The sequence below is a fragment of the Camelina sativa genome, chromosome 10 (genome assembly GCF_000633955.1).
Source record: "Camelina sativa cultivar DH55 chromosome 10, Cs, whole genome shotgun sequence".
Lineage (NCBI taxonomy): Eukaryota > Viridiplantae > Streptophyta > Magnoliopsida > Brassicales > Brassicaceae > Camelina > Camelina sativa.
In genome coordinates this window covers 9,481,545-9,507,966 of record NC_025694.1, presented here as the reverse complement: position 1 = coordinate 9,507,966, position 26,422 = coordinate 9,481,545, and the positions used below count along the sequence as shown (strand labels likewise).

At 34.2% G+C, this 26,422-nt stretch overlaps 7 protein-coding genes across 10 annotated transcripts in view; 6 read left to right on the top strand and 1 right to left on the bottom strand.

Moving 5' to 3' along the window:
• Positions 1 to 320, top strand: part of LOC104718152 — a 2,694-nt gene extending 2,374 nt beyond the window's left edge. The window contains exon 2 of one of the 2 annotated variants that reach the window (XM_010435834.2): positions 27 to 320. In XM_010435834.2, coding sequence (XP_010434136.1) covers positions 27 to 133 — 107 coding nt within the window. In that variant the 3' untranslated portion in view covers positions 134 to 320. The remainder of the gene's footprint in view (positions 1 to 26) is intronic. The other variant, XM_010435833.2, reaches the window with a different exon arrangement.
• LOC104718151 (CRIB domain-containing protein RIC11-like) lies at positions 2,026 to 3,902 on the top strand. The gene is made up of 5 exons (XM_010435832.1): positions 2,026 to 2,305; positions 2,670 to 2,822; positions 3,172 to 3,269; positions 3,458 to 3,560; positions 3,653 to 3,902. The coding sequence occupies exons 2-5, from the start codon at positions 2,765 to 2,767 to the stop codon at positions 3,877 to 3,879; spliced, it is 486 nt and encodes a 161-aa protein (XP_010434134.1). The 5' UTR covers positions 2,026 to 2,305; positions 2,670 to 2,764; the 3' UTR covers positions 3,880 to 3,902.
• On the top strand, positions 7,928 to 13,397 carry LOC104718150 (homeobox-leucine zipper protein MERISTEM L1-like). 2 transcript variants are annotated; one of them, XM_010435831.2, is made up of 12 exons: positions 7,935 to 8,221; positions 8,896 to 8,958; positions 9,585 to 9,950; positions 10,050 to 10,167; positions 10,386 to 11,042; positions 11,125 to 11,226; positions 11,338 to 11,538; positions 11,620 to 11,794; positions 11,920 to 12,191; positions 12,273 to 12,368; positions 12,471 to 12,927; positions 13,011 to 13,397. In XM_010435831.2, exons 3-11 carry the CDS (start codon positions 9,718 to 9,720, stop codon positions 12,912 to 12,914), a joined length of 2,298 nt encoding a protein of 765 aa, XP_010434133.1. In that variant the 5' UTR covers positions 7,935 to 8,221; positions 8,896 to 8,958; positions 9,585 to 9,717; the 3' UTR covers positions 12,915 to 12,927; positions 13,011 to 13,397. The 2 variants fall into 2 exon arrangements, with proteins under 2 accessions (XP_010434132.1, XP_010434133.1); XM_010435830.2 differs by lacking the exon at positions 8,896 to 8,958 and having other exon boundaries at positions 7,928 to 8,221.
• LOC104718148 (beta-glucosidase 47) lies at positions 13,856 to 16,610 on the top strand. Its single transcript, XM_010435827.2, has 12 exons — positions 13,856 to 14,123; positions 14,222 to 14,288; positions 14,427 to 14,485; positions 14,596 to 14,671; positions 14,747 to 14,821; positions 14,897 to 14,984; positions 15,065 to 15,317; positions 15,388 to 15,503; positions 15,594 to 15,849; positions 15,937 to 16,039; positions 16,122 to 16,215; positions 16,292 to 16,610. Exons 1-12 carry the CDS (start codon positions 13,929 to 13,931, stop codon positions 16,479 to 16,481), a joined length of 1,572 nt encoding a protein of 523 aa, XP_010434129.1. The 5' UTR covers positions 13,856 to 13,928; the 3' UTR covers positions 16,482 to 16,610.
• LOC104718149 (RNA pseudouridine synthase 6, chloroplastic) lies at positions 16,129 to 19,068 on the bottom strand. 2 transcript variants are annotated; one of them, XM_010435828.2, is made up of 10 exons: positions 18,781 to 19,068; positions 18,559 to 18,690; positions 18,224 to 18,478; positions 18,054 to 18,135; positions 17,663 to 17,778; positions 17,510 to 17,564; positions 17,308 to 17,419; positions 17,035 to 17,204; positions 16,601 to 16,941; positions 16,129 to 16,484 (listed from the first exon to the last, which is right to left on the bottom strand). In XM_010435828.2, the coding sequence occupies exons 1-9, from the start codon at positions 19,014 to 19,016 to the stop codon at positions 16,660 to 16,662; spliced, it is 1,440 nt and encodes a 479-aa protein (XP_010434130.1). In that variant the 5' UTR covers positions 19,017 to 19,068; the 3' UTR covers positions 16,129 to 16,484; positions 16,601 to 16,659. The 2 variants fall into 2 exon arrangements, with proteins under 2 accessions (XP_010434130.1, XP_010434131.1); XM_010435829.2 differs by having other exon boundaries at positions 16,394 to 16,484; positions 16,607 to 16,941; positions 18,781 to 19,016.
• LOC104718147 lies at positions 19,877 to 21,424 on the top strand. Its single transcript, XM_010435825.2, has one exon. It carries the CDS (start codon positions 19,951 to 19,953, stop codon positions 20,302 to 20,304), a length of 354 nt encoding a protein of 117 aa, XP_010434127.1. The 5' UTR covers positions 19,877 to 19,950; the 3' UTR covers positions 20,305 to 21,424.
• Positions 23,286 to 26,137, top strand: LOC104718146 (tobamovirus multiplication protein 1-like). Its single transcript, XM_010435824.2, has 11 exons — positions 23,286 to 23,749; positions 24,094 to 24,184; positions 24,279 to 24,331; positions 24,454 to 24,546; positions 24,639 to 24,710; positions 24,895 to 24,967; positions 25,086 to 25,131; positions 25,213 to 25,276; positions 25,379 to 25,432; positions 25,535 to 25,612; positions 25,697 to 26,137. The coding sequence occupies exons 1-11, from the start codon at positions 23,588 to 23,590 to the stop codon at positions 25,787 to 25,789; spliced, it is 879 nt and encodes a 292-aa protein (XP_010434126.1). The 5' UTR covers positions 23,286 to 23,587; the 3' UTR covers positions 25,790 to 26,137.

Below are 26,422 nucleotides of genomic sequence, written 5' to 3'. Positions count from 1 at the left end.
GTTTCTTGCGGCGAGTATCATCTGTGGTGTCTCCGGCGTTGCGCTTCTTGTGGTTTTCACTTTGGTTTACTTCTTTAGGTATCGGAAACATAATAATAGTTCGGACTTGCCTAGTTACGATTCTACAAAGTAACCAAAATTCAATTTTGTTTATTATTCTTCTTAGATTTAAATTTTTTTAATATGTGATCTATTTATTTTGTGTAAATTGATTATTTCTTGATTAATATATATATTATATATGTGTAGCACTTTGCTTTATTTCTACGACTTTTTAGTTGGGCTAGAGCACTGTTACACCCACATATTATTATTCTCTACTTGTTGTTGGCAAAAAGACAAGAAAGTAAAGGCGAACGAATTATTATATAACCCTTATTATATTTTGTGGTTATCAGGACTTGTGAGGTTTCGATCGACCTGTGTCAGTTTGTCTAAAACAAAACGATTAAAAAAAGACGAAGAAGGTTTAAGTAATATTAATTGTTTGTTGAAGTGTTCATTTAAATAACTTTAACTTTATGAAAATGGAAGCTTCGTGCCAAAAAAACAAATAACATTATAATAGGTCTTGTATACGTAATCGTTTGTTTTTTCGTTGTTAAGCTGATGCGACCAATTACTATATCCTAACTTTTTCATTAATCAAATAAGTTTTTGAAAGAATTGAGTCTCAAGATATACACTTTCTACGGCGATTGTTTTATCACATTCAAAACAAACATTCACGCTAGCTAGTTCATGAACCATATATTTTCACTGTCACATAATATTAAAGTAAAACAAACGGCCCATAGTAGTTGAAGAATAATTTTTTTTTGTAATATATATATAGAACTTGAAATGGACATTTCATGATATAATTTGTAGTATATATATGGCAATTGAAATGGACATTTCATGATATGATTTTTAGTATACTCCCGCAACGAATCAATTTACTTTTTCTTTTTTTTTTCTAACGAGCAAAAAACTAATCTAGTATAATGTTATAGTACATACTGCATACTACATACGCATACGTTTGATTTAAGTGGTGAGCCTTAAACGTATGATACTATTTGATTCGGTGGGAGCATTAAATTAATTAGATGCGCCAGTTTTTATATTTTCTCCTAAAAGTCTTAACAATGGGACCCAAATATCCGATCAGATGATTTTTCCAGTCAAATTGCTTATCTGATTGTCTAGCCAATGTTCGTTGTTTGTTACAGATTCATGTCGTATCCCCCTTGATTTGGATTTTGTAACTACTATCTACATTACGATTATTTAACATTAAAAATCTTAGTTATATTTTTTTATTTATCTCATAATGCTTTTGACTCGCTATTTCTGAATAACCCATAGACCGTTTCGCTAGAATTGTTATGTCGTGCTTTAGAATTGTCGGACATATCACCACTTTCACCTTAGAAATAGAAATACATAGAAAACAAAATAAAAAAAATCAGCAGCCTCTTGCATTTTTATATATTTACCTCTCAAGGTTGCATATCTCTTCTATTGTTTTCTATAAATTGCTAATTGTAATATTTTTTTTGATGGAAAAGGTAAAAACGCAAAACGCGTGGGTTGAAAAAATCTGTCGAAGTTGCATTGTTTAATTCAATATGCATGCATTAGACAGTTGTCTTTGTCTACCATTGATTATTATGGTGCAGCAGATCCTAGACTCTCTAAAAAATAAAACTTACTAGCAGATAGATATATGGACAATACACTACTATTTGGAACAATAAATAATTTATTAAACATCTCATTTTCACTATTAGTATCTCATTTCTTGGATGGAAACAATGATGATGTACTCAATATATTAGTTATGATGCTAGTCGATAGCATTGTAAAATAAAATAACATAAATAACGATTTGGTAAAATTCTATAAGTTTTGTAATGTTTTATAATAAGCAATATTTATCTTTTTCTGAAACAATCTTAAAATAAACTAAGAATTAGTTTATTTATAGTTGGAGAAATTATCTGTTAACATATATGATTGTATACTACAAGTAGGGTCATGGTTCCCCACTCTCTTCTCTCTTTGCCCGATCAAGCCATACTTCTTCCTTCACTCGTCTTCACCATCATTATTCTCTAAATTTGGCCATGTCTTGATATTCTCGTGTTGTATGTATGCGAAATCATATATTTGCTTAGTGAGAACTTTATACGCAAATGCTTTGTTAGTATTAATCGAGAGGCTTCTCCATCAAATGAAAGAAGAGCTTCCTCTCATATTTGTCCCACGAGAATCCTTAACATTAATACCAACAAGCGAGCGTCTCTGTAATAATATCCAGGTACTGTTATCTTAATGAAAACTCCCTTTTACATATTCACTATTAGATACAAATACACAAATGTCATGGGATTTACTACTAGGTAACTTTGAGAGTTATAATTTTGTGGGAGAGGATAAAATGATTCCTAACTTTAACTGTATGCTTGCTTATGATGAGATTGGGTCGTCATAGATTGTTGGAGCTTCAATGCTCATAAATGATATGTACTAATCTACTTCCATGGGATAAACCATCACATCCATATATCTTCCTTCCCTCTTTGTTCCTTCTAAACGAGTTTCCTAATTTTTCTTATATATTCTTTAACTAATGATTTGTGGTTAATATTTTTTGTTTAATTTGTTACTTACTTTTGAAATAGATAAGGAATAGTGCTTCGTACTGAGCTTGTTCGAATTATAAACATTCATAAACATTTTGAAGTTGGCTTGTGATTCTCTCCATCAACATTCAACAATGGCAATGAAGATGAAGGGCATCTACAAAAGCTTCAAATCCATCTCTCAAATGTTTGGTATATTATTTTACCATACTTTAGTTGCATCTCATCTGATTATACTCCATTATATTATGATCTATCAAACTTTTTCGCAAATTTATAGGAATATTGTATGTTTTACACATTAAGTAAAAATATACAAATTATAATATAAAAGTGTAAATTTCGTAAATTCAGGTATATATATACGTACACCCACAAAAGATAAGAAACAAAAAAAACCAATTTTTCGGTCCATTATTTACTATGGTCCATGTTATTGATTTAAAAGAGCATTCAATTATCTTAAAGATGTCTTCTGTGATTAATATTGCATTAACAGCAATTAAATGATGGAACGAAAACAATTATTTATGGTCAACAGTTGTGAAAGAAAGAGATATAGAAATTGGGTACCCAACAGAAGTAAAACATGTGGCCCATATTGGTTGGGAGGGCTCCTCTGGCAGTGCTCCTGGTTGGGTAAGCTCTCTCTCTCTCTCTCTCCTTCTCTTTGATTTCCCAAAACATTCTTATTTTACTCCTTATTTTACTCTTTATTTTACTCCTTATTTTACTCTTAGGAGTATGTTTACTTGAATTATATACTACTATATACCACCAAATGATGATGTTTATTTCAAAATTTAATTGTTTCCGGGGGAGTATAGATGAGTGACTTTAAGGCAGGAGAAGAGCTCTTATCTCCAAGAGCATCATCTTTTGGCCATGCACGACATTCGAATTCTTTCTTCACACCTTCTGCTTCCAGTGGTAATTTTTAATCGTTGCATTTAAATTAGTTGTGTATAAGCAGTTTTAATTAAATTTAGATATTTAATGGAACTGTTTGCTTTTAATTATAGATTTTGATGAGGGCTCAAGCCAACAAACTATACCGGATAGGATAAGAGATATACCTCCAATTCCAGTAGGTTTATCCAAGATTCACACTAAGAGCAAGAATAGAAGAAAGAAACCATCTTCGACATCATCACCAAGATCCAAACCATCTCCAAAATCTTCTAGATCAATGGGTTTATCTAAATCTTCGCATAAATCAATGATATCTCGGTTAAACTCTAATGCATAACTAGAGTGAACTAAAAGGTACAATGAAAAAAAAAACAAAGCGTTTGCCAAATATTTTTCGTAAGGAACTTTGCTTTTGTAGTTCCCGTGGTTTTCTTTTTGTTCAAAGTGTCTGTTTTCGTAGTTCTCATATTTGAACAACTATATGTACATTAATGTAGAAAGACGTAACCAGAAGAAGAAAAAAAAAGGAGAGAAATATTTAAATTTTGTAGTCTATATCAATCTATTTAATTTTAATTATAATCTTGATTTGGACTTTGGATATACTTCATCAAGAACAATTGAGGCTGAGACTGAGGCTTTATAGCTTTGAGTCTTTGACGGCCCGTTACTCAAATCTTTTTGAAAGTACAGAAAAGAGTGGGACAAAACTGTATATATATATGATTAATTAGTTGTTGACAAAAAGAAAATGCATATGATGAGTTTTGTCATCATTTTAGTACGTCACATATATAATTCTGAGCTTAACAATCCTTGTATGAATGATTCGATGTCGTCATACGACTTTTCTAGAGTTTGGTTAGTTTTATAGAGCTTAACAATCCGTAGATGATTAGTTTTCTCATCTAAAACTAACTTTATGTACATTGTGAAAAGAAAGAAAATAAACATTTAGTTTACGCATATTACTAATTTTTTTACCAACTTTTTACATGTTAGGAGGTTTTAGCAAATCGTGTTATTATAAAGTTTAACATAAAAATATAAATTGATTTCAATAATAATCAAACTAGAGGCACAAGTTGACTACATATTTAACAAATTGTAAAGCAAGTAAAACATTCTTATCCAGGTTATAATCTCTTGCAAGTAATCTTATATTAGCATGTAGCTTTCGGAATTAAAAGTAACCAACCTTGATAAGCTTTTAGCATTCATCACAACTAACCATTATAGTTAAAAGAAAGTTGTGATTTCAAAAATAAAGCTTAGTTTCTCATTTGACATATTAAACTTTGATTATGAAGTGTACCCATTTTTTATAAACCTTATCAAAGAAAAAAAACAAGAACAAAACGATGCATAGTTTCTAAAATGTGCTAATATTCAGAAACTGATACATGATACATTTGTCTGAAACTTCGTTTCAAGTTACTGAAAATAATCATTCACTGGACCAAAAATAAATAAATATTTTTGTACTGTATAATAGAATTTCTGAATTTGGATTTTGGAGTTTTAAAATTAAACGAAAACAAAAACAAATTTGAAGACATTAAATGAGTTAGTTGGTAGGCAGAAGTCACTCTTTCCCACTAGCTATTATTAGAAGGAAACGTCCCCACAACTCCAAGGCGTTTCAGCTTCTTTAATTTACCAAATTACCCTCCTCATTTCTATTAAATCATCCCTCTACAGAAATGCACATCCTGTCGTTTGTTTCTAGAAGAAGTGAACTACATGCCGGTTTCTTGTATAACGATACGTTGCCGCTTTGGACTCGTATTACAAAATTACAAGTGATGAATTAATCTATGAATACACTATAGCTAGATTAGATAGGATATGTAGATAAAATAACTAGACCTATAAATATTTCGATACATAATTTATGTTAATTGATGCCCACCTACGTGAGTTTTTTAACAATGATAATTAAGCTATACATAGGGTGTAGCAGGTCTGAAATTGTTTAAAATACTTTAATCAACTTCTTCTATATATAATTAACAACTTCAAGCGGGAAATCACAAAGTGGTGCATAATAAACTCAATGACTAAATTAATATCATACGATCAGCATAGTTAACGGAATAAGTTAATTACTTCGTCATCCATACTAAGTTAATATTAAATCCAAATCAAACGTAAAAAAAAAAATAGAAAAAGGCAAATTATATCGGAAAATTCACGAGGAAGACGACAAATGCAAGGAAAACAGCTATTAATCTTAATAGATATTGAAATAATCATGATTGGATGATGAATAGTGGACATAAATTTGCATATATGTGTAATGTACCTCTCCACACATATATAAGATATGAGTTCTGTATTAAACCTTCTTTTATGGGTCAACAGCTAAACACAATTAATCACAGATCATTTCATTTATTAATCATTACAAGTCAAATAATTTTAATCTAATAGTTGTTTCAAACATATAATTAAAGTAGGCCATTTTCATCAACTGTAGAAACTCAAATTCTATAACAAAACTTTTTCACCATTTAAAAAAAAAAATGATGAGTGTCAACCAAAAGAGCTACTGTCTTATCAGGAATTTGTGAACAAATTTTCAACCTTTCCCAAATAAGACGAGTGTCAACCAACTTTTTCCAACCAAGAGATATTAGGTTGCTGCTACACAACACACATACTTAATAGCCATTGCATATTTATGCATATGCAATGCAGGGTCGTGCGTCAGAAAAGAAACATATGACCCCCAACTTATTTAATATATTGGGAGCTCTATTTGACTATATTTCATATACTAGAAAATAACAATGTTAATTAACGTTAAGTTTTGTTTAAAATAAAATTTCATTATACGAAACAAACTTATGCTTTTTCGCAATGATTTTTTTAGAGTATCTAGTGTGTGTTTACATTGATTAGTAGGGTTCCGTTTTTTATATGTATATAAATATACCACGTATCACGTACAATACATGAATATGAACATATATAATTGTAAAAGTGAATCTTGTCATTTTCTTGTTGATGACATATATAGTACTGTATGCAAACAAAGTATAGCTTAATCCAATACCAACCACATAACACGTCAGGCAAAATCCAATTATAACCGTATGTGTATGTGTATGCATGTATGTTACATGCACAAATGTCTGAATCAGTCAGTGTACGCATATGTATGTGATGTAAATCTTAATGTATGAGCTGTTTTCTTGGACCATGGTCCACAATGGATATTGCTCCCCAACTACATTAGTCAATCGACTGTCCAAATTTTAATTAAGATAATTAATCCAAAACTACCATTAAATATAACTTTGACCTTTTTCTAATTCGTTTTTAGTTCTTATTGGAACTTACGTGGTTTCCATCTCATCCCTTTCTTTTGTTCCTTGATAGTAGGTCCAATAACAAAAGTTATCGCATATCTTGTGTATTTTTGGTATGAACATATAATTATTTATGCTAGAGTATACATATATATTTTTTTTTCAATAAAGTAATTTACACCCAATCTGGCATCATCCAAAATATGAAATATTATATGTTTGACTATAATATTTGAGTCTTTTAGATTTTGATAATTTATCTCATGAATATGAATTAATATTAATCAGTTCAGGATAATAAGCAGAGTGATGTGGACCATTAACAGCGATGTGAAATTAAAAATTGTGATTAATAATCTTGGAAAATTTTGGATTGCTTAGTTATTATATTATGACGATCGTGGTGTCAGTGTCATGGATTTTGGAACTTTAAATTAATCTTTTAAACTAGCGCCTACCATTTGAATTGTATAGAATCTTACTTTGAGTTTAAATTGCTAAAGTACTTTTATAATGACAGTATAATTAATTAGGACCTAAATGTAGTACTCATACAGTGTGCTCTCATCACCAGTCAACCATCAAAAGAAGCTAATACTGATAAATATATACCATGCTGGTATTCGAATAATTGGCTTAAAAATTAGGCCATAAATTAGAATTTCATAATGCACATTATTGACTGATACAAATGTATACTAATTGTGAGTATTTAAGCCATACCAAGCATTTATATGTCCATATATATTGGACATGTACATAAGCAATAAATGTGCAGTGCAGTATGCGCAACACACAAAAATCAAACTACTTATTAACCTACTCATATAGATACTTTATACATAATAAAATGATCTATAAGTCTATAACCATGAAATGGTAATATACTCTATTTTCATTTATTCTTGTAATTTTCTTACCCTAAGAGAATCCGTGAGGTCAAAGGGAAACAGTGAATTTTTAAAACATTGATGAATTGCATTTTTTTTTTGCTCTCTAGAAGAAAAAAAATATACAAGTAGTAGTATGAATTTTTCTCTCACTAAAAGCATTAATGGACCTTTCGATAATCATAAATGCAATGCACCCTCTCTATGCATTTCGCAATAACTCCTTCTCCTTCTGCCACATCCTCTCCTCACCACCTCTTTCTCTTCTTCCCTTTCTCCTAAGTTCCTCAATTCAATTCACCAAATTCTCCTTTTTTTCTTCTTCTTCTTCTTCTGAATAGTGATCATACTATCTTTCTATAAACCCTTTCAGCTTTCTCAATAATTCTCCGCATCTATCGTCTTCTGCCCTCCGGATCTCCACTAGAAAGAGAACCAGAAGAATCGGAGCTAGGGTTTCATTTTGTGTCCAAAAGTAAGCTCTCTCTCTCTCTCTCTCTCTCTTATATACATACATGTGTAACTTGTCTTTGTTTCTTTGAGGAATGGGATCTATATTGCATGTTTTGTTCATAGTAGCCGGATCCGTTTTATATTTTTTCTTCTTTTCATGATACATCTGCATTTTAATTTCAAGTTGTTTTTAAGTTAATAAATGTTTTCTTTTTGTCACGATCTAAAAATAAGCGTTACTAAAAAATTAAACCTCTTTGGAGTTAGAAGTGTAAAAGGGGGTTTCAGTTTGACAAAATTTTCCTTCGTAGTTGTGTGAAAGAAGGCCATTGACTTATGTCAACTCTTTAATTAACTCTATATATAATCTACGTATTTTTTTAATTAATTAGTTTTTGTTTTTTTCCTCTCTATCCATGTAGTACCTTTTTTCAATTAAGTTTTAGTGAAAACGATATTTTTTTCATTAGTCATTACACTAAGACCAAGGTCAATATTACCGCGTGAAAAAGAAAACCTTAATTTTTAACTTACAGATAAAACGTTTTTTAATATCTCCATCTCACTGGCTTTTTGATGTAGAAGAGAGAGGAAACATCATTAAATTCGATCTAAAACTTCAAGATTAAAACAAGATTTCAAAAAAAAAAAAAAACAAGAGATCTGTCTAATAGGGTTTCAATTCTTTTGTTTTAGTTATCAACAAGTCGAGTTTGGCTCAACCGAATACTAATATCGATTTGAGGTTCACTCTAAAAAGTAAGTAAAACCAAATGAATCTTTGTATTTTATGTTAGCTAATAGAAAATTAGGGTTTCCTATAGATCGACAATCTCGTCATCCGTTTCTTCTTTTGTCTACCTCTGCGTTCTCTTGTGGATCCGGTGATGTGCTCAGTCTTGTGACTTTCAAGATTGATTCTATCGCTATTGTTTATAGATATTTTGCTTAAATTTAGTCTTTTAATTACTTCAATTTCTCTCTAATTTTTCTTCTATATTATTGAACATTATGCTTAATTAAATATTCGTGTCATATTTCTTAATTGAATTTCCCGATAACTTGTATTTTATATGCAACGAGGTTATGTCACGTAGTGGGTGCATTTATATTCATACCTTTTTTGATAAGATGAATACATATGCTAATACAAGCGTATAGGTATAAATAACCATCAGAAATAGAGAGAAAGACCAATCTTTTGCTTTTCGGTTACTTATGAAATGTGAAAAAGACCATATAAATATATCTATTAAAGGCAAGTATAGTTTCATAATATACAGAGGATTACTTTCCATAAGCCAAGATTATCTTCCGTTTCTACTTTGATCTTTCCTCTTTTCATATCTATAAACATGACCATTTTGATCTTTGATTTTGGACAGTGGGAGATACTTGGACTAGAAAGATCGAGATGAATCAACGAAAATGATTTAGATAATCATCTTGAAGATTTGAAGGAAGAACCAAGAGCTTCAAAACCTTCAAAATCAAAAGGCATCCATCATCATCATCATCATGTATCATCCAAACATGTTCGAGTCTCATCATCATATGTTCGATATGACCCCGAAAAACTCCGAGAACGATTTGGGTATTACTGGAAGCCAAGAGGATTTCGAGACTAAGTCCGGTGCAGAAGTCACCATGGAGAATCCTTTAGAAGAAGAGCTTCAAGATCCTAATCAGCGTCCCAACAAAAAGAAGCGTTACCACCGTCACACGCAGCGCCAGATTCAAGAGCTTGAGTCGTAAGAAAATTTTCCCACTTGAGAATATTGTTAATTAATTAATGTTTTTGGGGTTTAGGGTTTATGTTTGTTTGTATGTTTGGTTTTTTTTTCTAATAGGTTCTTTAAGGAATGTCCTCATCCAGACGATAAGCAAAGAAAAGAGCTGAGCCGTGAGCTAAGTTTAGAACCACTTCAAGTCAAGTTTTGGTTCCAAAACAAACGAACCCAAATGAAGGTATATAAGGCTAATGTTGATTATTAACTCATTTTGTTCATTAATTTGATTTATTAGATAATTATCTATGAAGCCTTCTTATAACACATGTATGTTTAGCTAATTTATTGTATAGTATAGCTCCAAGATTTAGGAGTTTTCTTATACTCATACCCATTTGATATGTTTTAAACTATTGATGAAACCAAACATATTGAAGAAACATGTTATTTTTATAGGCGCAACATGAGAGACACGAGAACCAGATTCTGAAGTCAGAAAATGACAAGCTTCGAGCAGATAACAATAGGTACAAGGATGCTCTAAGCAACGCAACCTGTCCAAACTGTGGTGGTCCTGCGGCTATAGGAGAAATGTCATTCGATGAACATCATTTAAGGATCGAAAACGCCCGTCTACGCGAAGAGATCGATAGAATCTCAGCCATAGCTGCTAAATACGTAGGGAAGCCACTATTGGCTAACTCCTCTCCTTTCCCACAGCTCACTTCTTCACACCATATTCCCTCGCGCTCGCTTGATCTTGAAGTTGGGAACTTTGGCAATAACAGCAATAGCCAGGCTGGTTTCGTAGGGGAAATGTATGGAACAAGCGACATTTTGAGGTCGGTTTCGATCCCTTCTGAGGCTGATAAGCCTATGATTGTCGAGTTAGCTGTTGCTGCCATGGAGGAGCTTGTGAGAATGGCTCAAACTGGTGATCCCTTGTGGGTTCCAAACGATAATTCGGTTGAGATTCTGAATGAAGAAGAGTATTTTAGGACGTTCCCTAGAGGAATTGGACCGAAACCTATGGGTTTGAGATCAGAAGCTTCAAGAGAGTCCACGGTTTTTATCATGAATCATATCAATCTCATTGAGATTCTAATGGATGTGGTATGAATCTGTCCCCTTACCTCTGATCTTTTTCAAACTTCAAGAAAGGTTCTATAACTTTTGATGTTCTTTCTCTGTATAGAATCAATGGTCTAGTGTGTTCTGCGGAATTGTATCGAGAGCATTGACTCTAGAAGTTCTCTCAACTGGCGTTGCAGGGAACTACAATGGGGCATTGCAAGTGGTATGAAACTTGAGAACCTATTTAACTTTTTACTTGCTTTACAAGCTATTATTCCAAATCATGTAATAATCGATTTCTCATGTGTTAATCTTTTTTTTGGTTATTCAAAAGATGACAGCAGAGTTCCAAGTCCCATCACCACTGGTACCGACACGTGAGAACTACTTTGTGAGGTACTGTAAACAGCATAGCGACGGGATTTGGGCAGTTGTTGATGTCTCATTGGACAGCCTAAGACCAAGTCCGATCACTAGAAGCAGAAGAAGGCCCTCTGGTTGTCTGATTCAAGAATTGCAGAATGGTTATTCCAAGGTATACTAAGGGTATTAATTAATACTTCAAGAAGTATAAGGTGTAGAGTTTGAGTTGTTTTGTTTTTTATTGTTGTTGAAGGTGACATGGGTAGAGCATACTGAGGTAGATGATAGATCGGTTCACAACATGTATAAACCGTTGGTTAATACCGGTTTAGCTTTCGGTGCAAAACGTTGGGTGGCTACACTTGACCGACAATGCGAGCGGCTCGCTAGTTCGATGGCTAGCAACATTCCAGCCGGTGATCTTTCCGGTAAGTTTTACCATCAAATCAGATTACTTTTTGAGGGTCATCTTGATCAATTTGTAAGTTATGAGATAAAATCGAAAATAATATTTGCTTATTTGGTCCCTTTAATTTTGTGATAATTACGAAAGTGATAACGAGTGCTGAGGGGAGGAAGAGCATGTTGAAACTAGCGGAGAGGATGGTGATGAGCTTCTGTAGCGGAGTCGGCGCGTCGACTGCACACGCCTGGACTACATTGTCCACCACAGGCTCCGACGATGTCCGGGTGATGACCCGTAAGAGCATGGATGATCCGGGAAGACCACCGGGCATTGTTCTGAGCGCTGCTACTTCTTTCTGGATCCCTGTTGCACCCAAACGAGTGTTTGATTTCCTCAGAGATGAAAACTCAAGAAGCGAGGTAATCATCAAATCAAAAGATTTGTATTCAACTTAGGGTTTAAAAGATGTTTAATTTAGGGTTTTGTGTTCAACTTTGCAGTGGGATATACTTTCCAATGGAGGCTTGGTTCAAGAAATGGCTCATATAGCAAATGGTCGTGATCCTGGGAACTCTGTCTCCTTGCTCCGAGTCAATGTTAGTAATGTTCTATATAAGTCTTTTACTAATATTCTGTAACACATAGTTTTCTTGTTCATAAAGTTATTGAGATTTTTTGTTTGTGAAACAAAAAAACAGAGTGGGAACTCGGGACAGAGCAACATGTTGATCTTACAAGAAAGCTGTACGGACGCATCAGGATCGTATGTGATATATGCACCAGTGGACATAATGGCTATGAACGTGGTTTTAAGTGGTGGTGATCCGGATTATGTCGCTTTGTTACCATCCGGGTTTGCTATCTTGCCTGATGGCTCTGCTAGAGTTGGAGGAGGAAGTGCTAGTACCGGTGCTGGAGGAGCCGGAACTGAAGGAGGAGGAGGGGGAGAAGGAAATAATCTTGAAGTGGTTACTACTACTACAGGGAACAATGGTGGTTCACTGCTCACAGTTGCGTTTCAGATACTTGTTGACTCTGTTCCAACCGCTAAACTCTCTCTCGGCTCAGTTGCTACAGTCAATAGTCTGATCAAATGCACCGTCGAGCGGATTAAAGCCGCTTTGGCCTGCGAAGGCGCTTGATCGATGTTTTCAGGTACGCAATATTTCTCGAAATTTTTCATCACTATACGGATAATAATCACATCTTTTGATATGTTTTGGTTTGTGTTTTTGCAGAGTACTATGGGAGTTATAAAGTGAGGTTTAGGAGTTTATGGTAATGTTTGTGTTATTTATTTTTTGGGATTTTTATAGTTCTTTTGAGATTCTCCAAAGGAAGTCAAGAACGCACCTTTCTGCGTTTAATCTCATTTCCGCGTTTGTTTGCGGACGGGCCAAAAAAAACAAGAGGCTTGAGAAAGAAAAGGTAAAGAGGTTCGGGTATTGACTTCTGCTGGAACCAAAAAAAAAACGGTTTGTTGTGTTTGGGGTGGTTTAGCGTTTTCTCTGTTTATCATTCACTAGCGAACATTTTAGCGTTTTGAGTCTACTGTCAAAGTTGTATGCTACTACGTACTACTTTGTTATTAAACCACTCTTGTGATACCTGTCATTTATATATTATCGATGAAACTGTGTTTATTAGTTTTATTTCTTTTTTCTTTTATCAAAATGTGAGATTCTGTTCTACCTTTTTCACATCTCTTTCAATCTCTTTCAATAACCACCATCTCTTTCAATCTGTTTTATTTCTTCTTCTATTGAAAAAAAAAAGGGATGGTTACAAATGATATACTACTAATCAGTATGCAACTTTTGTCCCGTTCTAATAATTCAGAAAGTATCGTTGTCGGTTCTTGCAATCACAAGTCATTTTCTTACGAAGCGACCCATTCACACCCATCAACAAAATCAATTCCATCAACATAAAATATTTTAATTGGTCCTTCAAATCTTTAATACTATTGTATTCTTCTTCCCCGTCAAAATCTTAATTTTCTTGAAATCATTAGTGAACTGGTTTGGTGAAATATCATTGTCGACCTAAAAAGGCTAACAGTGAACAAAACCACTCATTTTTCCAATTCTGTCTATATAATTTCTAATCTCGAACACACAAAAGATGAAACATCCATAGTTTCTGAAATAATAATAATGGAGACCAAGTCATCAACGTACCTTTCTCAGTTTCCACTTGGGCTCCTATGCTTCATCATCATAACCATGGTCTCATCATCATCTTCATCAATATGGTATGATGAACATATTTCATTGAAAGCGATTAACGCAGAAGAAAATTTCGTGTTCCCAAAAAACTTCCTCTTTGGCACTGCTTCTTCTGCTTACCAGGTTCTTAGGATACCTCTTTCCTATACTTCAGTGCTCAGTTTAAAATCCGCAGAAGGGTTTTAACATTAGTTTTGTGTGCTCTTATGGTATATATTCAGTATGAAGGAGCTTACTTGACCGACGGCAAAAACCTAAGCAATTGGGACGTTTTTACAAGCATCCCTGGTTAGATCTCATGAAAACACTTTTGTGTATTGTGATATTAAGCTTTTTCAAAAGCAGAAGCTAAACTTTAATGGATTCCTTTCATTTCTTGTTGCTCAAGTCACCACATGAAACCTTTCTTGATATATCTTTGTATAGGAAAAATCGCGGATGGAAGCCAGGGGAAAGTCGCTGTTGACCATTATCACCGATACCCGGTACATAACTGTAAATCTATACATGTATTCTTGATCTTTTTCGACACAAATCTCTAAAAAGAAGTCTTTAGAAAGAAATAAAAAATATTGTGATTTCTACACTTTAACAGGAAGATTTGGATCTGATGGAAGATCTTGGAGTTAATAGCTATCGACTATCTTTATCATGGGCTCGGATTCTTCCAAGTGAGATTCTTCTTTGTTTTTTCAATCTCCCTCTATATATATGAAGTTTTTATCAAAACCTTTTTGTGTGTCCAGAGGGAAGATTTGGAGATGTGAACATGGGTGGTATTGATCATTACAACAGAATGATCAATGCTATTCTTAAAAGAGGTAAACACTAAACACTAATTCATAGATTTTCTTGAAACAAAATCAATAAACCAAAGTTAGCACAATCATTGTCAGGGATGGATCCATTTGTCACGTTAACACATTACGACATTCCTCAAGAACTCGTAGTTAGATACGGAAGTTGGCTAGATCCCCAAATCCGGTACGCATACACACACTAGCACATATGTTACGTGTAGATACGTAACCTAATACACTGAAAGCTAAATAATTGTTCTTCAGGGAAGATTTCGAACATTACGCAGAGATTTGCTTCCGACACTTCGGGGATAGAGTTAAATTTTGGACTACGTTCAACGAACCAAACGTTCAAGTTATTTTGGGTTACCGGACAGGAACTTACCCGCCTTCACGTTGTTCCAAGACTTTTGGAAATTGCACACATGGCGACTCTGACATAGAGCCAGTTGTAGCAGCTCACAACATTATCCGTTCACATCTAGCCGCCGTCAGCTTATACCGGACGAAATTTCAGGTAAATCAAAATTGTAACCGTACTAGCTAGATATTTCAGATTGGTTGAACACAAATTTGGTTTCGTTTAGGAACGACAAAGAGGAAAGATCGGTATTGTTATGAATACGATCTGGTTTGAACCGGTTAGTGATTCTTTAGCAGATAGATTAGCTACTGAGAGAGCTCAGGCTTTCTTCATGACTTGGTACGTTGGATTAGTTCTAAAAATCTAGTTCATATCTTAGCAAAATAGTAGAATATTCAAGTTTTGAATCGAAAGAGTGCAAAAATGCAGGTTCTTGGATCCGGTTGTATTTGGAAGATATCCAAGAGAAATGCAAGAAATACTCGGCGAAGATCTTCCTGAATTCACAAAGGATGATCTTAAAAGCTTTAGTAATAAATTAGACTTCATTGGGATTAATCAGTATACAAGCAGATATGCAAAAGATTGTCTGCATTCCGCATGTGAACCAGGCAAAGGAGGTTCGAGGGCTGAAGGTTACGTTAATGCAAACGCCCTTAAAGACGGTTTACGTCTAGGAGAACCGGTAATGTAGACAAAACCAATCGGAAGTAAAAATGTTTATCAGAAACATTATTTTGAGTTATTTGTTATTGGTAATATGATGATGCAGACTGGAGTAAATTGGTTTTCTACTTATCCTCAAGGAATGGAGGAGATGTTGATGTATGCAACAGAGCGGTACAAAGACATTCCATTGTATGTAACAGAAAACGGTAAGTAATATGATAACGCCCATACTGTCTGAGCAAGTCTCTGAGGTTTTTGCGGAAAGTTTTCATCTCATTGCATTTGCAGGTTTTGGTGAGAACAATACCGGAGTATTGTTAAACGATTACCGGAGAGTGAAGTTCATGAGTAACTACTTAGATGCAGTCAAAAGAGCTATGAGGTAACAATGCTCCAACTTCAAACATAACTCAAATATGTCTTGATTCTATAACCCTAAAGCTACTGGTGAAAAATAGGAAAGGAGCAGATGTAAGAGGATACTTCGCCTGGTCTTTACTTGACAACTTCGAGTGGATATCTGGTTACACCATACGGTTCGGTATGTACCACGTCGACTTCAAAACTCAAGAGAGAACCCCGAGACTATCAGTTTTTTGGTACAAGAACTTCATTTTCCATCACAGAGCTCAGTCCAAATGTGATTGATGCCTGAAACAAAAGGAAGACGCAAATTTATCTCTCTTATTTGATTCTTCAGTAAAGTAGGAGTGCATTGTAAAAGTAAGTTGTCTTATAAAAAAACCAGTTTCAATAAACAAGCGTACCTTCACCTCTCATTTATCGCGGCAAGGTTAGATAAGTGCTCAACATCAGGACGTGTGTTTCATCTCCACCATGGAGTTCCAGCTTCATAGAAGTGCTCCCCATCATCATCGTCCCATGAGATTTGACAAGCTTGAAGACCGATTCCTACCTTCGGTTCTTTCCCATGCCTGTCAATCCATTCAGCAACAGCGGTTTCCTTATCGTTCTCATCCATTGTGTAGTGTTTCTTTGCTTTCCCATAAGGGTTGATCTCAGGATTCACCATTTCTGCTATAGCTGCTGGCATGTACATAGAGTCACCAACCAACGGTGCCCCATAAGCTGCAAGCTGAGCCCGGATCTGAAAAATTCAATCAACATAGCAATTGGATGATCCTAACATATTCAGATAAGTATTATGTTTTACTTAGGAGATAAGTGTCAATTAACCCACCTGGTGAGTCTTGCCTGTCAGAAGGTTTATTGTACACTCATAAGCAAATTCTTTTGATGTCCATCCACAGTCCTCAATATTGTGTTTCTGCTCAGTACCTGCATTGGGCCAAGGAATCTTCTTACATTCTAAAACCTCAAGTTGACACAAGTGCCAGCCTTTAATCGAATCTGCATTTCAAGAAATATTCACATCGTTAGGAAGATCCATGATCAATTATTCAAATTATGTTTGATGATTCTGAAGATTTATAAATAGGGTTTAGTAGTTTACCTTCTGATACGAGTCTTGGAGCCATATTTTTTGGACGCATATAATGTGAGATGATTCCAGTGGGGAGAGGTGCCGCCGCAAGAGCACGGTATAGTTTCTTCACTTCTTTGTTCTTGAAGGGAAGACAAGAAAACCAAACATATTACAAAAATTACATAATCCCCACAACTTGTTCTTGATTACATTGTAAAAGCAAACTCACTCTTATTTTCGTGTGGAAGACCGAGCAGTACTCTTTCGTTCTAGCAAAGACAACACTGTAGTAGAGAAAGAAGATAAGCAATGCGACCTGATCAGTTAAAGATGTTAAATTACAAACTTCAAAGCATGAAAAAAGTTTTTTACAGGACAGTACCAGCCTTCTGTGCAGTTATCAATCTGATGCGTTGTTTTCAGTGGTTCTGGTAAATCCAATGCACGTGAGGCAAATGTGGCACAGCTCTCTTCGATATTATCTGTCGTGCCCCCAACCTGATAAAATCCCAAAATGGGTCAACACATTGATACACTAAGTTCAGTACTTAAACCCCAATCAGAAGTTTCTCAGGAATTGAAGAAAGGAAAACTCTCTAGCATCCCCAAGAAATGGAACACAATAAAACATATTGATAGTAAATTACAGTCCCATCATGTATGAAATTAGCTCAACAATGTTCACAATATGAAGTACTTTTTTGCAAGATCTCTAATGCAACTACAGAGGTCAACAATACAGAGAAGAAATCATAATGGATGTTATTACATACCGTAGTCCCGGCAGGTTTATCCAAAATGACATAAGAGTCAGTCACAGCAATAATCCGTGACTTCCAATCAATTTCATAGCACCTGATATATAAAATCCATTATGCTAAAGTTACTATCACCAAAGCTCTCAAGTTCTAAACATATCATTTACAATGTGTATTATTATTACCTTGGTGAACGTTTTGGGTGAACGTGCACACGCAAATAAGTTCCAGCTTCAGCATACTGATCAGTATGAGTCACACGAAACGTCTTCTGAGCTTCTCTAACAGTTTTGCCTTTAATAGAAGATCTCTTCTTTAGTACAGAAGGAGATGTCACTTCTTCAAACAGTTTAATCTGCTCAGGTGTCGCAGTTGGTGGAGGTTTAGGGCATACAAGAGCGTAATGTACAGCTCCAAATCGAATAAGATCTGCAACAAATCTTCACAGAATGAAAATTTTATATACAACCCATTCTTAGACTGGTTTGATTGAAGAAGAACACAAAGAGTTAGTACTTACAAAGGAGGAAGATCCAATTGCTTAGAGATAAACTCAGCTACAAGAACGTCGTCTTCTAAAACAACCATATGCTCAATTCTTGGTGGGAAATTATATGGAGGACATGGCATCAATCGATTGTATTCAGGGTATCTGAAACAAACACATAAAGCAATTGAATTTTGAGAGTAAAGTATCGAAATTTAAACGAATGGAATAAAAAGAATCAAACTTTAAGCATACCCAGAAGTGGAAGAAGAGGAGAGTGTGGTTTGATTTTGAGAATCGGTTTGAAGTAAGGACAAGCTTGTGAATCTCCGTGAAGAAGATATGGAGCGTGGAGAGTGTTTTTTGTAGAGATTGTCGTTGGGACGGAACAGAGGAGGAGTAGTGGTTATACGGGTGGAGCCTAAAGTGCGAAGGAGAGATACCGGCGCAGTGAGGTTCCGGTAACCGCCTGTTAACGCCGGCGAAGCCATGGTTGGGTGATGATGATGCTGTGGGTAATGTGACCTATGGAATCGGAATCGTTATCGTTATAGCGCCAATTTACTATTTGGGCCTTAAAATGTAGCATTTATTTTGGGCCGGGTTAGAATTGGTTCGGTGATTAATTAGGTTGGTTTATTCCGGTTTGTTGCTTGGTTGATATACAGAATGTGTATACTTCTTTTTAAATTATGATTTACTAATAAAAATCATGCAGTCTCTCTAGTTTTAGTGGGAATGATCGAAATTATTATGTTCCCTGACTTTAGAGTAAAAGGAGAAACATGTTAATTTAAGGGAAAAATTAAAATTAATCCACGGCATGATAGTAGGAAAAGTAATTGAAGTAAACAATCATGATTTTAAATGTTTAAGAAAAGGTCAGATGTATACAATTTTCAAAACATTTAATTTAAAATAGTTTGTGTAATTTGTATCATACCGAATCATATTTTGTCATTTCTCTAACAACCATGTGTTATATAGAGAGCATCATTGTATTGTTCCTTTTGCAACAACATCTCTATCAGCTTAACATCCTCAAATCTTCCAAATTTTGTTTTTTGTAATAGTAAAATACGTAAATATGTCTAAAAATTCCAAAATTTGTGACATTCCAGAATAATAAAATCATAGTTTAAGAAGCGTACGTACACTTGTATTAGAAAATTACGTACGTTGTATAGGATCAATCCATTGTATTTGAAAAAAAAAAATACGTTAGATTAGCTGAATTATGGAAATAAATCATCTAAATAGATAAAGAAAGGGATGATGACCAACACCAACCAAAGCCATCATATAAAAAAGGAGACATGTACATTTTTGTATTACTTTAGCTTCAAGCATTTCAACATCACTTCATTACCACTAGATCAATAGATACACCGCAGAAGCTACTCACAAAACTCTCTCTAGCTATCAATGGCTGCTCCAATCGCCATAGGTACACGAGGAACTATAGGATCTCTTGTGCGTAAAGAAATCGACTACTTCAAAAACTCCAATACATGTAAAGAAACTCAGTTCGATCCACGGAGGGGCAATTCCACAGCAAACACCAAAAACTCTCATCAAAGAAGAGATCTCTCATCATCACGGCTAAGTTCTTGGTTCTTTAAAGCCAATTGGAGAAAGAAGAAGCGGCAGAGTCGTGGTGGAAGTGGCAAGTTGCTGCCAAGTATGTGTTCGGTTGTGAAGGTTTCCGGTGAGGATCGAGTTCCCGGTTTCAACTATAGGATCTTGAAGAGTGATCATGACAAGGGTTTGCGTGTGTAGAGGAGTAAATTATTTATTGTGGAATTACGGTAAAGAGATCTTTATAAACTTTTTATTTTTTGTAATATTCAGATTTAAATTCTGTGTGGATTTGTTACATTTTAGTATTTTACAATGTCAATGAGCATAATATTCCCGGTTTAAACGCAATTTCCCTAGGTATATCGTTGAAATGTACATATGAATCCTGTGTGGCAAAATTCAAACGCCTTATAACTTTGGGGAAATGTCGAACAACCTTAGGCTAGTCGATGACGATATAATCTTTATGATTCGATCCGTGTCATACATTTACCAATATCCTTACTATTGAACTATTTGAACTCATTGTTTCTAGGGAAATTGTGGGGCTAATGTAATTTAACTTTCTATATTTGGTAGCCATTTTTAGTTCAGAAGGTTCATTTGAGCTCATTAAACCTTGAAAAGTTACAGCTTCATTTTATTGCAAACTATCAAAGGACATAACCTAGCTGCTGTACGATTATTAATTTTACAATGAATTTACTTCTCGGTCATAATATTGCCTTTGTATTCAATAAATTTTGTTGATGTTAAAACCAAATGTGGGTTGTATTCTTTGGTCTAAAACTGGTTTGGACGTTCATTCAACTTGAGTTTGAGAACACACAACTCAAATTTGTTCTTGAATTCTGGCTAATGATTTTCTTGAATCTGTGTTTTTGAGTTGGTACGGTTAATGACTTCCAATGAAGCTCAATACAAGAAGAGAAGAACCATTGCTCCGATTAAGAGATCTTATTAGTGTTGGATACTTCATAATCTTCATACGTTCATGTGCAATACAGAGTTCTCGCTGTCTCTACACAACAAGATAGATAAGCCGTATAGTTTGCGGTGTGGTGGTATTGAAAACAATCTCTTGCCTTGGCTGTCTTTGGAATGCTAAAGATTTGTCTTGTTCTAAGGAATTGTGAGGTGGAAAATGATGCAGCCACATGCACAGTCATAATCGAAATCATTGAATCTTTGTTTATTATATACTACACTTCTTTCATTAGCCTCTTTTATTTCATTTCCTTTGTCGTAATTATTATCGAATACTATTATGTTTTTTATAAACTTGATAGCAATAAAAAGTGTCCGAACACTTTTGTAATTCTTGATATGTCAAGTATTACAAATATGTTCACGTTTACGTTGAAACAATTACTTAAGAATAGTTACTTAAGTAATTGATAAACTTATCAAGAGGTTCTGGACGTTGTAGTGGTCTTGGTGTGTTTAGGCTGCGAAAGTAGTTCACCAGCTTCTCTAAGCTGAAGCTCCATCATCGCTCTTGAGATATGTAGCAATAACTGACATCTTGATCTAAAGTCAACTAGTCAAGAATGTTTGGATATTTTTGGCAGGCTTCCAAAAAAGTGTATTCTCTCTCGAATCTTTCTAGGTTCTCATCAGACATCTTCATCCGTTTCACCATCACTTTTTTCCCAGGGTTATAAAAGTCTAGGCATGATTCAAACCCGTCGCCTTCTTCCACTGGATTTTGCAAAACAAGAAGCTTCGTCCCTTAACTTGATCCCATTTTCCTTTTGCTTGTTTGTAAGACTTCATCCCAAATATGCCAAACACTACACATTACCATACGTGCACACGTTTTTTTATGTCTACATTATCATCAACACGTTGCCAAAACTCAAACACGGTCAAAGCAGTCTACCTAGTTCACCTAGTTATATAAAACAATATCTTATGGCATGTGTTACACGATTTGAAAATATAAAGATATTGACATATGGTAAATCCCTGAAAATTTAATTAAAAAAACAAACAAACCTACCAAAAGGTGTTGCCACTGAATTAGAGATAGACTTTCTAGAGAACTTAAGCTCTATGGTTCAAACATTGTTCAAAAACTCAACTTAACTCTTTCACAATCTCTATCCTTTTATATTTTTCTATCTTTGAGCTTGCTAAAGACAAGATTTGGGGTTGACGAATCATTCTTTCTCTGTTTTTTTTTTTAAAATATTTTGGTTTTACATTCATTCCTGTGATTATTTTAAAACTTAAAATATAAAAATCTTTAAATATATAATCACATATCTTTTCGACCATATTGTGATGCATCTTATATATAAACTCCGCTTCAATTATTTTCGATACTCCAAAAAATACTATAATTCGCATATTCAACTGTTTAATAGAAAATCAAAAATTTATCCTAACAATCATCATGTCATGACTGCCAAAAATTTGTGCATGGACGGACATATATATAATTAATTTAAAAAATGAAAAATAAAAATTTGGTATATTCAACTCTAAAATCTACATAATATTCTTTTTATTAATATATAATACATGTAAGATCACACCTATAGACTTCTACATATCTATCTACTGTAATTTGTTACTTTGTATGAGATATATATACCATAAATTAGTAAATTACAATTACTATTCTAAAAATTGATTAGATATATTGACTTGTTAAGTTAAATCTAAAATATGCCTATAATACAATTATATATGGAAATAATTAATTAGTTTATGTGTCCTTTTTTATGATTCTTTCTCATTTCCATCCCTAATATTGGATAAAATTTGGGATAAAATGTGAATATCTTACTACCATATTGTTAATAACAGTAGAAAACATGTTAACCTATTTTTAGTAACAACAAAACATGGATATAAAAATTCAACAAATCTGAACCCATAAATGATAAAACTTTTTCTTGTAAAATGAGTCACTAGTCACTACATTTTCATAACAACTAAAAAAACTAAAAAATAATATATCATTTTCATTCAGAAAAAATGTAAAATTATTCAACAATAATTTTATATCATCTACCTTTTTTATAACATCGAATCACTTCTTCTTTTCAACGTTTTTTTTTTACTTTTTACTTTGTAAAAAAAAAAAAAAAATTGGGGTTAAGAATTTACTTTAAAAAAATATATATATATTTAGGGTGACACGAAGTGATGTAAATAATATTTGGAGGACGTGTGAGGGAACAAGCCAGAAGCAACAAAAGCAGAGTCTTTACTGTATCGAAAAGATCGCATCATTCTCAACCGTTAGATCTTCCTCTTCCTCTCCATCTCTCTCTCTGCCATCTGACCTGACCTGTGGTGGAGTTGCAGATATTCAAATAACTCATCCCCATCTCTTTGTTCACCTCTCGGATTCTAAAGAGCTGAGAGAGATTAGGGTTTCAAACCGTACCTGGGGTTCGATTCGGTGGATTTTGGATTCTTCTCTCCTGCGGAAGTCTAATAGGAATAATTGCTGATATCGAGGAGGAGAATGACGGATTCGGGTCTGATGATGATGCCGGCGGAGATTGCTGGAATTTTAACGACGGCGTTTACGAGCTGGTGGGATGATGTTAACGAGTCAACTCAGTGGCAAGATGGGATCTTTTTCGCTCTCTGTGGTGCTTATGCTCTTGTTTCCGCCGTTGCCCTTGTATGTGTTTCCTCTTAATCAGTGGTTTAATTTTAGGAGCGAATTAGTTTTTTTTTTTAAAATGGTTAATTTTGAGGTTATAGATCAATTCCTTTGCGTGTTTGACCTATCTTTCCTTTTTTGTTAACAATCTGATTCGTTGGAAATGTCGAACCTTTGTTGTTGAAACATCGTTTTCTATCTAAATCACCGAACTTGAAGTATTCATTGTATAGTTGGATGATTTGTTCTATACTTTATTTCTGGGTTTTTTGGTTAGTTGGCTGTGTTTTTTCCACCTGTAGGTTTTGCGATGTGTTGCAAATTTCTGACCTTTTGTTTTTAAATGGGATTATGATTGGTAGGTTCAACTGATAAGGATCCAAATGAGAGTGCCTGAAAATGGTTGGACTACTCAGAAGGTGTTTCATCTTATGAACTTTGTCGTCAATGGAGGTTATTATCTCCGTGATTCCTATTTGAGACAAATTGATTTGTGTTTACACCTTTTGGATTATGGTTTTGTTGACTTTCTCTCTGTTGTGTGTAGTTCGTGCGGTTCTATTTGGATTCCACATGCAAGTATTCCTTGTGCATCCCAAGGTGAGAATGTTCTCTCAACTTTTCTCTCAACTTTACTCTGGTTTAATGTATGTTTGTTTTCAAATCGATGGAATGCATCTTTTTAAGTATTTAATGTAGATGATTGCTGTGAGGTAATGCAGGCTCTTTGCTGGGTACTATTGGATCTTCCAGGCCTTCTCTTTTTCTCGGCATACACGCTGCTTGTGCTGTTCTGGGCAGAGATATATCACCAGGTAGCTAAAAAGAAAATCTTGATGTGTGTCGACTCTCTCTTGAAGTATCCAGACAAGCTCTGAATACATATGTTGTTGCCACTGATGTGCAGGCTAGAAGCTTGCCATCGGATAAGCTGCGGATAACATATATTTCAGTCAATGTGGCTGTATATTTGGCTCAGGTTCATGTCTGATTCTTATTATTGTTTCATTTCTTTTCATAATTCTAGGTTGTAGTTACTGTGATTCTTGAGATGTTATTCTTTGATACTAAGAATCTGTGTGACCTTAGTCACTTCTGTAGACATTTCCGGTGAGTCAAAAGATGTAAGAATAAGTTTGACATGTAACTGATGTCTCTATCAGATTGGTATCTGGGCATACATCTGGGTAAATGATAACAGCACTGTGGAGTTGGTTGGAAAGATATTTATCGCAGGTAGGTTCTTTTTCTGGTCAAGCAAGTTTACTGAAACCGTTGCTAAGCAATAATACTCCATCTCTTAATCTTAAACTCTGTATTTACAGTTTTATTGGTTATTTTCTTCTTCTTCCAGTTGTGTCTTTCATTGCCGCATTAGGCTTCTTGCTGTACGGAGGAAGGTATGTGTTTTTGTTATTTCCACATGCCTTTCTATCAAGATGCCTACTTCGATGGCTTTAATGTTTTTTTGTATGGTATAGATTGTTTTTCATGCTAAGAAGGTTCCCTATCGAGTCAAAAGGAAGAAGGAAGAAACTCCATGAGGTATTCAGATTTATATATACGTATGCATATGAATGTGCTTGCGTAATTTATTGCTTTTTCACGGATTGGCCATTTTTGTAATTAAAATGGTTTTAATTGCAGGTTGGATCTGTGACAGCCATATGCTTCACATGTTTCCTCATAAGATGCATTGTGGTAAGTCTGAGATAGAACCTAAAAATAATGAAATATTTTATCTGTCAGTTATTCTTTTAGTCATGCTGATGAGTGTCTTGATGTTTTCCATGTAAACTTTAGGTGGCTGTATCAGCTTTTGACAAGGATTTAACACTTGATGTTCTTGATCATCCAGTTCTGAATTTAATCTACTATATGGTAAGTAAACTACACCTTCATTAATTCTCCATCTTGTAATCTCTATTTTCTGTTTCTTCATTAACTGGACCAAATAAACAACAGGTGGTTGAAGTACTTCCATCGGCACTAGTCCTCTTCATTCTCCGAAAGCTACCTCCAAAGAGAGTATCAGATCAATACCATCCAATCCAGTAGACCTTTATCTGAACCACCACAGGGCAAGGCTGATGATGTTTAAGAGAGACAAAAGAGAAAATTGGGAAAATATCTAAGGGTGAAGAAAGAAATCGGAGTTGGAATCTGCGTGAGTTTTTGGAATGCACGATCAAAATGATTTTACAGCTTTAGTTGTTAGCCCTCCCCGCCTTGACTTTTGCTTGGTAGTTTTTTAATTATTATTATGTCTGTTTTAAGTTTATATATGCTCTTCTGCTACTTTGGAAAATCTGGTCTCAGTACAAACAAGAGGCTCAAAACATTTGTTGAGCATGTTTGATTGTTATGTTCTGTTGGGTGAAAAATAATCAAATGTTATACTTTTGTGTATTATTTTTTGTTTTTGTCAATTATCAATTTAAGCAACCAAAAAGGAAAAAAAAATATAAAATTGAGAATTGGTTTGATGTTTTGATTAGATTACTTGTTACTACTATCTTTTTTTTATTACCGCTAACTAGATTACTACTTGTGTTAGAGCACCACCGTTGAACTTTCTTTTTTATATATACAATTTGAATAATTTTTTTTATCTTTCAATTTTAAATCATCTCATCATATAATTTTGACATTCTAAATTTAACCCCTAAGTAATTGTTGAAAAAAGTTTAT

Bases quoted from the DNA above. Each gene is read 5' to 3' on its own strand.
- LOC104718149 (XM_010435828.2), bottom strand. From the start codon at position 19,016: ATGGCTTCGCCGGCGTTAACAGGCGGTTACCGGAACCTCACTGCGCCG. The intron at 17,205-17,307 runs GTAAACTACTAA...CTTGAAATGCAG, and splicing joins TCCAAGACTCGTATCAGAAG to ATTCGATTAAAGGCTGGCAC. The intron at 16,942-17,034 runs GTGGGTTAATTG...TGAATTTTTCAG, and splicing joins TGACAGGCAAGACTCACCAG to ATCCGGGCTCAGCTTGCAGC.
- LOC104718148 (XM_010435827.2), top strand. From the start codon at position 13,929: ATGGAGACCAAGTCATCAACGTACCTTTCTCAGTTTCCACTTGGGCTC. The intron at 14,672-14,746 runs GTGAGATTCTTC...TTGTGTGTCCAG, and splicing joins ATGGGCTCGGATTCTTCCAA to AGGGAAGATTTGGAGATGTG. The intron at 14,985-15,064 runs GTACGCATACAC...ATTGTTCTTCAG, and splicing joins TGGCTAGATCCCCAAATCCG to GGAAGATTTCGAACATTACG.
- LOC104718147 (XM_010435825.2), top strand. From the start codon at position 19,951: ATGGCTGCTCCAATCGCCATAGGTACACGAGGAACTATAGGATCTCTT.
- LOC104718150 (XM_010435830.2), top strand. From the start codon at position 9,718: ATGTATCATCCAAACATGTTCGAGTCTCATCATCATATGTTCGATATG. The intron at 12,192-12,272 runs GTAATCATCAAA...TCAACTTTGCAG, and splicing joins ATGAAAACTCAAGAAGCGAG to TGGGATATACTTTCCAATGG. The intron at 12,369-12,470 runs GTTAGTAATGTT...ACAAAAAAACAG, and splicing joins TCTCCTTGCTCCGAGTCAAT to AGTGGGAACTCGGGACAGAG.
- LOC104718151 (XM_010435832.1), top strand. From the start codon at position 2,765: ATGGCAATGAAGATGAAGGGCATCTACAAAAGCTTCAAATCCATCTCT. The intron at 2,823-3,171 runs GTATATTATTTT...TATGGTCAACAG, and splicing joins ATCCATCTCTCAAATGTTTG to TTGTGAAAGAAAGAGATATA. The intron at 3,561-3,652 runs GTAATTTTTAAT...TTTTAATTATAG, and splicing joins CACACCTTCTGCTTCCAGTG to ATTTTGATGAGGGCTCAAGC.
- LOC104718146 (XM_010435824.2), top strand. From the start codon at position 23,588: ATGACGGATTCGGGTCTGATGATGATGCCGGCGGAGATTGCTGGAATT. The intron at 24,332-24,453 runs GTGAGAATGTTC...GAGGTAATGCAG, and splicing joins TATTCCTTGTGCATCCCAAG to GCTCTTTGCTGGGTACTATT. The intron at 25,132-25,212 runs GTATGTGTTTTT...TGTATGGTATAG, and splicing joins TTCTTGCTGTACGGAGGAAG to ATTGTTTTTCATGCTAAGAA.